This window comes from Nicotiana tabacum, chromosome 1 (genome assembly GCF_000715075.1).
Source record: "Nicotiana tabacum cultivar K326 chromosome 1, ASM71507v2, whole genome shotgun sequence".
Classification (NCBI taxonomy): Eukaryota; Viridiplantae; Streptophyta; class Magnoliopsida; order Solanales; family Solanaceae; genus Nicotiana; species Nicotiana tabacum.
In genome coordinates this window covers 124,263,648-124,272,476 of record NC_134080.1, presented here as the reverse complement: position 1 = coordinate 124,272,476, position 8,829 = coordinate 124,263,648, and the positions used below count along the sequence as shown (strand labels likewise).

Sequence of the window (8,829 nt, the reverse complement as noted above, 5' to 3'; positions counted from 1 at the left end):
AGGTTTAAAGAATTCCTAAGTTTGACCGTAGGTTGACTTTGTTGTTACTTGTTACATCTCGCGTTTTTGTTTGTTAAAAGTTTCGTCTTCAATTAATTGACGTAGATTCGGGGATGAGATCATCTTGACGTTAACTTATTTACTCTATTTATAACAAGAGATAAATAAGTGTTATGAAGGATAAAAGGGTACACAAATAAAAGAAAACGAGTTTCGTTGAAAATGACCAATTTGGGATAAAGTATGAGTCGAGCGATACTACCCGATAATTATGGACTAGTACCATACAAGGTACCATATGGTCGTGATAATATGATATATATATAGGTTTTGCTAACATACTATATGAAGGTAGTATTTTAGCACCCTACCCATTTTTTATTTCACATAAATGTCCCTGCCACCTCAATAAGTGCTTAGCCTTTTTAGTCTTTTCACCCAAATTCTCCCAATTCACTTAATCCCCTAAAAATTATATTTTCAAGACCCTCCCGTTAAATCGCGCCATTTACTGTACATAACTAGCGGAAAAAAAGGACCAAGCAACTATTGCTCTTCTATGAAATTCCAAGATTATATCTTAAGTTTTCTCTTCTTCCAACATTGACTAGTGCATAATGGAGGTATGCATATAGTATTTTAATACTTTTCATTTGTTGATCAAATTTTAGGGTTAAAAGCATTTTTTTTTTTTACTTTTGAAACAGAGGTGTCCAACGATTAAAGAATATTTAGTTTATATTTGCTTTGTGCCTTTAGATTTTCTTCTTGATTTTTGATTTATAACACGAATTTACAGTTTCAATGAACTGATTCTATAGTTGGATTACTTAGAGTTTTGACAAAATTATTTCTTTTGATGGAATTAAAAAATACAGGTTTTTAACAATACCAATGATTTGACAATAGGAGTTTCAAGAAATCATTGCCCATGTGGTAATATTGGGTGCTTTATTAATGGAGATACAGTTGTAGGAACTACTACAACTTCAAATGAGGAACTTAGAAAAGAGAATGTTATTGATATTAGCGATGGTGATTTACAAATAGTAAAAGTGTTTGATAGTGATGATGAAGCTTACAATTACTATATGAATTTTGCTAAAAGTTTTGATTTTTAAGTTAGACGTGATCGCCATTTAGGAAGTGTAGTACATCCTATGGAAATTTATAAAAAGGATTATGTATGTCATCGAGCTGGTAGCCCTCATCCTCAAAAGGTAGTTGAAAAAGAACGATAAAGAAATCAAAAATCTTCCGGATGTAACTATAAAGCCAAGATGTCCATCGCCAAAGATATATTTGATGGAATCACTCATTGGATAGTGGTGTATTTTGATAATGTTCACAATCATGAACTTTTGAGTGATAAAGAGGTACAATTTCTCTCCGCTTATCAAAATATTGACATTGTTGATCAAACACGAATTACACTTCTTGCTAAAGCTGGTTGTTCCATAAATTTAATCAGAAGAGTGATTGAATTAGAAAAGGGAGTAGATCCAGGCCAATTGCCTTTAACAAAAAAAGATATAAGAAACTTTGTTCAATCAGAAAGTTCTACTAATATTGAAAGTGATGCCCTGGAGCTATTGAAAATATGCAAGAGCTTAAAAGACAAAGATGTTGATTTCCAATATGATTTCACTGTTGATGGATGTCAAAGACTCGAACATGTCATCTGGGCATTCAGAGACTCTATTCGTGCTTATGAAGTTTTTGGAGATGTAGTCGTCTTTGACACTACTTATCGATTGAATCGTTATGAAATGCCGTTAGGAGTTTAGATTGGTGTGGACAATCATGGAAATTCTATTTCTTTTGGTTGTGTTCTCTTGCGCAATGAGAAGGCATCTTCTTTTTCTTGGGCTTTAAAGGTAAAAATTATTATAATATCTAGCTACAAGAATTCTTTTAGCTTTACTGATACTGTATATTTATTTTGCAGAGTTTCGTACGTCTTATGAATGGAAAGCACCCACAGACTATATTAACAGATCAAGATCTTCGCTTAACCGAAGCTATTGCCAATGAATTGCCGCATTTTAAACATGCCTTTTGTATATGGCATATTACATCCAAGTTCTCTACTTGGTTTTCTTTTGTCCTTGGTTCAAGATATTTGCAATTTAAATTTGAATTTCAGAGACTTTATGAACTTGGTAACATCGAAGAATTTGAGCACCAATGGGATGAATTGATCTCTCAGTTTGACCTTGGATCAGATAGGCATATTAAATTGCTATATTTAAATCGTGCATCTTGGGCACTACCATACTTGAAGGGATACCTTTTTGCTAGAATGACGACGACTGGACGCTCAGAATCTATAAATGCATATTTGAAAAGATTTTTACATGCAAGAACAAGTTTAAAAGAATTTGTTGAGTAGGTTGCTACTGCAGTTAGTATAAGAAACCATGATGGTGAAGAGGCAATAATGCGGCAAAAGTATTACAATCCTCAAATTAAGACATTCATGCCGATGGAGAAACATGCATCAAAAGTTCTCATGCCCTTCGCCTTCAAGTTGTTACAAGATGAGATGATACTTTCTATTGAGTATGTTCTATTTCCACATAGTGATGGATCATATCTTGTGCGTCACTACATCAAAATAGATGGTGGGCGTTTTGTCTATTGGAATTCAATAGAAGAGGTTGTTCAATGTTCTTTCCAAGACTTTGAATTTTCAGGAATTTTGTGCAGGCATTCTATTCGAGTACTTAGTGCTCATAACTATTTCATGTTGCCTAATAAATATTTGTTGGCTAGGTGGAGGCAAGAAAATTCATTGGTTCTAAAGATTACTCATATTATGAAATCCAGTAACGATAACGAATTTTAGAGTCTTCATGCTACATTCAGAGATTTGACTCTTGAATCAATAAAGACAAAAGGTCGTCTTGAATATGCTAAGAAGGAATTGCAAAGAGTGCTGCAAATTGTTCAATGTTTTCCTGAAAATGATCATACGGGTGAAGTGCATGAACATGTTTCTTTTAGTCGATCTATAGAGAGCAATTCTCTAGATGAAGATTATCACATTGAAAATCCACAACAATCTCAGACAAAGGGAAGAAAAAAAGGAAAAAGGTTAGTTGGGGGAATTGAGGTTGCAAAGAAACTAAGATATTGCAAGGTTCCTAATTGTGGTGGAATTGGCCACAACTCAAGAAATTGTCCAGTGAAAAGGAAAATTACAGAAATCCCAGCAACTCAATCTCCTAACAAGTAAGTATATGAGTTTCATTATATCCAATCTCTTGTTAAACAAAGATACTCATAATGCATAAAAACTGAAATAAAAAATTTACTTTGGTTGCAGGATTCTAAAAGGATTGACAAAGAAGCTCTAAGGTGATCCAACTGTGAAAAAGTCCTTTTGCTTACAAGAATCAACCATTGCACATCATAGTTTGTTGATCTCAAGTTGAATTGTGTAGAGATAAAAAATACAAGAAATCATTTTCTGTTTATGAACAAGAAATCAGCTGTTGTACATCATATTTTTGAATAGCGACATCTTTTATTTCATGTAAATTTTGTTTTAGATGAGTACAAGAGGAAGGGCTTTAATCAATATGTTTTCATCTCTTACTACTTAATTTAAACAAGGAATCTTTTTGCTCATTAGAACAATATATTGTATACCAGATCAATTATTTGAATAGGAATATTCTTTATTCCATGTAAAAACTGGTTCAGATGTACAAGAGGAGGGGGACTTCAAGCCTAACCTCCAATATTACTTTTGGTATAAGAGAACATCCTCTCTTACAAAATTTCAAGAATAAGCTGCTAGTTTCTAAAGCCAAATTCATGAAGGAGAATCTCCTCATTGTAGAATTTATAAGTGCTATAAATCTAAAATTTCTTGAGCTTCAAAAATATCAAATTTTTCAGCAATCATGCCTCCCAGCTACTATCCATCTTCAATCACATAGAACTGACTTCTATGCTGCAAAAGAAAAGAGTTACACCCATCTAGTTATTTAATCATCCAGTTATGAACATGAAACATCCTAATTCCCAATTGTAAATTGTAGGAAGTAATTAAAAATATAAATAACCCAAGAAAAAATAATGACTTACAATCTAGTGAAATACGCCTCCAACCTTCACACTTCTTACGCTTTTCGTCATCCATAGGAGCTAATAAAATTACACGAACTCTACCAAATAAGACTAACATCGTCCCAAAATGAATTGTAGATGTGAAAAATAAAATCCTAGAATTTAAGGACGGAGGCAAGAAGAAGAAAACAGAACAGATCTGCATCCTGAAGCAGATCTTGAAAATATATTTTTAGGGCATTATTTGAAGCGGTACTGAACTAGAATATTACCTCAAAAAGTGGTAATACAAATTCACACAACTCCAAAACTCGTAATAGTTCTTAGTCTTAGGAAGAGAAAGAAAAAAAAACAGAAGAGAGAGAAGAGAAGGGGCGTGGATGGAGGACGAACTAGATGGGGAAAGAACATGACTTGCTTTAGTGTTTTATCTCTAAGGAAAAAAATACTCTTTTTATTTGTGAGTTGGTTGGGTGAAAAGACTAAAAAAGGCTAAGCACTTATTGAGGTGGCAGAGACATTTATGTGAAATAAAAAATGGGTAGGGTGCTAATATACTACCTTCATGTAGTATGTTAGCAAAATTCTATATATATATATATATATATATATATATATATATATATATATATATATATTAAAAATGAGTAATATTTTAAGTAATTTGAGATAATTTTTAATTATACGAGTAATTGGTTAATTATCGGGTAACGGGACATTACCTAATTACCTAATAAGTGGATAAAGATTAAATATCTCACCCCCAACCCCACGTGGCAGCTTGCCACATTATCAAGAAATGACTAAGTCATTCCTTGATTAGGTGTCACAAAATTACAAAACCTTTTCATTCCCAAGACATTGCATATGAAAGTCATGAATTAAAAAGTGAAAGGAAACGTTAGACTTTTACAATTCTTTTTTTATCGATCTCAGCCCATCACTCCAATTCTTGGTCAAAATTAGAGGTGAGCATAAAATCTGAAAACCGAATTCCGAACCGAACCGAATTAATTCGGTATTTCGGTATAATTCGGTATTAAATTTTCGGTTATTCAGTATTTCGGTACGGTCCTCCGTACTGAGGTTTCGATATTTCGGTATATCGAAATACCGAATTTACCTACAATCCTACACTTGCCCAGCGGCCTAGCCCAAAATTCTAAACGCCTAACCCAATAATACTAAACCCAAGTCCCTTACTCTCTTTTCGTTGTTTCCCAGCCTAACGCACCATTATTTCCCAACCTAACCAAAATATCCAATTGGAATTAGGAATTACCTTGGCGTCTGTTTAGTGCTGCCTCAAAGCAGCTCAACTTGCGAATGGAGATGAAAATCGTTCTGCTAATCAGAACTGAGAACTTGTTCTTCGAAAACTTTCTCCATTGGAGCTATATATATTACTCTTAATTAAGATTTGGTTCACTTTATGACAAGCTTTCTCTGCCCAAGCCCAACTGTTTGCCAGTGCAATGAAACAACTTTTTTCAACTATATGTATATGCGGTTTCCACACTTCTTGTCACGTTAGATAGGAATGGTGCGATACCGAAACCGTACCGAACCTAACAAGAAAATACCGAACCGTACCAAACTACTTTGGTACGGTATTTGGTATGCACAATTAATATATCGAATACCGAAGTATCGAACCGTAATTCATAAATACCGTATCGAATTATCGAATACCCACCCCTAATCAAAACAATTGGCTTTAGCTTGGTGCTATCATATCATCTTCCTTCATCATTTTCTTGATTTTCTTAGGGGCTTTGGATAAATACTACATTTACCCAATTGATAAAAAGGAAACGTTAGACTTTTCAAACTTTACATTCTCAAAGAACACTTGAAGAATCAGATTTTTATGGCTTACGAAACGTGAATTTTACAATTCCTTATGAATAAAAAATGAGGCCAAAGTAACATGGTCATTCCAAGAAGCAAGAACCTTGAAATTTCGTTCAAATGCAAAGAAGCAGAAGCTTCATTTTGTCGTTCAACATATTTCACAGAAGCGGAAGCTTCATTTCGTACAAATAATTCAAGGAACAGGTATGTTAAGGTCATCCCATCTTTCTTTTGGCATGACCCAAATTATACCGAAGAACGAGCAAACACACAGTTTCCATAAATTACTCTATTCATAGAAATATTAGGGGTGCTACATTCTTGATTCCCCATGTGAATTATTACTATCTTCTTTTCATGGGTCTCAGAATAATATGCAGTTAAAAAAGTTTATTCGGAAGGAATATTGAGATTTATTACGTATTTTTCACGCATTTCACCCATTTATATATGTGCATTGACCCATGACCAGATGGCGTTATATATGCATATATATGTAAATATATGTATATGGGATATGGGAAAAGGTTATGACGTTATATACGCACCACCACAAATCAGCTGGTATATGTTGATGATGTTGCCCACAGTGGCCGAGACGATATGATAGGGTGCCCTCAGTGGCTTGATGATATTATGTACACCCATACCTATGCATGGCATGGCATTTATATGCACGTACATGACATTATAAATGTTTCAAAAATTACAAAGTTATTCAGATTTAAAAATTTGTTTCTTTATTCCATGTTTCATCTATGTCTTTTACGTACAAATTTTCATGTCTTACATACTTAGTGCATTTTTTATACTGATGCCCTATTTTACGGGGCCTGCGGTTCATGCCCACAGGTGCAGGTAGACAAGCTGACGGTCCCCCTTCTTAGGATCCTTGATCAGCGAGAGTTGGCGTGCTTCACTTGATGCAGAGCTGTTTTTTATTTTGGTACGATATGTTTATATATATATATATATATATGACGTGGCTCAGTCCCGTCTTTGTATAATTATATTTCTATTAGAGGTCTGTAGACAGTATGCCTAGTTGGGTTTTATGTGGCCTTGTCGGCTTTCAATTTTGGATGTATAGTTGTCTATAGCAGCCTTGCCAGCTCGCCCATTATAATCTGCATGTATACGTACATATGCCTTGATGGCAGGTTTTCTTCATGTAATTTATTTTCGTAATGCAGCAGATGTTATTCAGGTTCATATCTTAGACGCATGCTTAGGGGTGTTTGACAGGTAGGATTCAAGCACCCGCCGTGGCCCATCGGTTTGGGTCGTGACAAAAGTGGTATCAGAGCAATTCTGTCCTAGGGTTGTCTACAGACCGTATCTAGTAGAGTCTTGTTTATGGGTGTGTCGTGCACCACACTTATAGACATGAGGATACACGACATATAGGATGCTATCCTCTTTTTTTTATCTCAGATTGTGCGATACAAGAATTCATGTTCCTAACAATATGGTATATTTTCAGCAATGCTTCCAAATTGTACGGCCGCCCAGAAGGGAAAGTCCGTAGCTGGTGAGACTACTAGTCGAGCGTCACAAGTTACCAGGGCTCGGGGAGAGTCTCATGGTGAGGTTCTATCTTAGACTTCACATACCCCACCCTTTCTAGAAGAGCTCCGAGGGGCACCAGCTCCAGCGCTCACCATTGTACATTCAGCACCTCAGCCGGATGCACCGGTTCAGCTATTAATCCAATTAGTAGCCGCGCAGGCTCGGCGTCAGGAAATAGGTATTAGTCATGCAGATAGGTCCATCAGTGCGAGGGTTCGTGACTTTATTAATTTAGACCCTCCAGTATTCACTGAGGTAGATCCGAATGAGGACCCTCAGGTATTTATTGATAGGGTGCAGAGGACGTTAAGGGTAATGAAGGCCACTGCGACTGAGTCAGTGGAGCTAGCTTCCTATAGACTCCGAGATGTTGTAGTTAATTGGTACGAGTCTTGGGAATTTTCTAGAGGTGAGGATGCCCCTCCAACAGTATGGCAGGAGTTTACAGAAGCTTTTCTTCGTCATTATCTGCCACCAGAGCTTATAAGAGCCAGAGTTGATAGGTTCTTGACCCTTCGACAGGGTAACATGAGTGTTCGGGAGTACAATCTTCAATTTGATTTATTGGCTAGGTATGCTCCCACTATTGTATCTAAGATGGAGGACCGGGTTCACCGGTTCGTGATGGTATTAGAACCTCACTTGCTTAACAATTGTATGTTAGTTTCACTTCAGCCAGACATGGATATTTCTCGTATTCAAGCATACGCTCAGGGTGTAGAGGAGTGTAAACAGAAACATAGGACCGGTCGTGAGCATGATAGGGCCCAGAATAAGAGAGCGAGGCCTTTGGGTTCTTCTGGTAAGTTTCAAGGTGGTGAGAGGCAGCAGTACTCGAGGTATCCATCCCAGCCCTCGGCTAGCGCGCCCCCTCAGTTTGGCGGTAAGAGATTTGATCGTTCTATATATTCAGGGTCTAGTCAGAATTTTAGGGCCTCAGGTTCTCAATATAGGGGTGAGTCAAATCAGATGAGGCCACCCTTTCCACAATGTGCTCAATGTGGTAAGCAGCAAACCGGGCAGTGTCGTATGGGGTTAGGTGCTTGTTATACTTGTGGTTATCCGGGCCACGTTATGAGGGATTGTTCGATGAGAGGTGATGCAAGCATAGCTCAGCCGTTGGGATCTGTAGCTGGTTCGTCATCATTAGTATACCCCCTGGGCAAGGTCTCCAAGCACCAATGAGTCGTGGTAGAGGAAGAGGCGGAGCATCTAGCTCGAGAAGCCCTCAGAACTGCATTTATGCGTTGGCAGGACGTCATGACCAAGAGTCATCGCCTGATGTTGTTACAGATATATTATCAGTCTCCTCATATGATGTATATGCAC

General features: G+C 36.7%; 2 protein-coding genes and 1 long non-coding RNA gene across 3 annotated transcripts; 2 read left to right on the top strand and 1 right to left on the bottom strand.

The window, feature by feature from the left end:
* The first annotated feature begins 1,280 nt into the window (after window positions 1–1,280).
* On the top strand, window positions 1,281–2,392 carry LOC107780241 (protein FAR1-RELATED SEQUENCE 11-like). The gene is made up of 2 exons (XM_075221000.1): window positions 1,281–1,781; window positions 1,949–2,392. Exons 1-2 carry the CDS (start codon window positions 1,281–1,283, stop codon window positions 2,390–2,392), a joined length of 945 nt encoding a protein of 314 aa, XP_075077101.1.
* Window positions 2,393–2,440: 48 nt separating this feature from the next.
* LOC142163849 (uncharacterized) lies at window positions 2,441–3,359 on the top strand. Its single transcript, XM_075220994.1, has 3 exons — window positions 2,441–2,722; window positions 2,849–3,234; window positions 3,329–3,359. The coding sequence occupies exons 1-3, from the start codon at window positions 2,441–2,443 to the stop codon at window positions 3,357–3,359; spliced, it is 699 nt and encodes a 232-aa protein (XP_075077095.1).
* A 306-nt stretch (window positions 3,360–3,665) lies between these two features.
* LOC107780242 (uncharacterized) lies at window positions 3,666–4,499 on the bottom strand. The gene is made up of 2 exons (XR_001646761.2): window positions 4,096–4,499; window positions 3,666–3,961 (listed from the first exon to the last, which is right to left on the bottom strand). It is a non-coding gene; the product is annotated as an uncharacterized LOC107780242 (long non-coding RNA).
* Window positions 4,500–8,829: the final 4,330 nt, after the last annotated feature.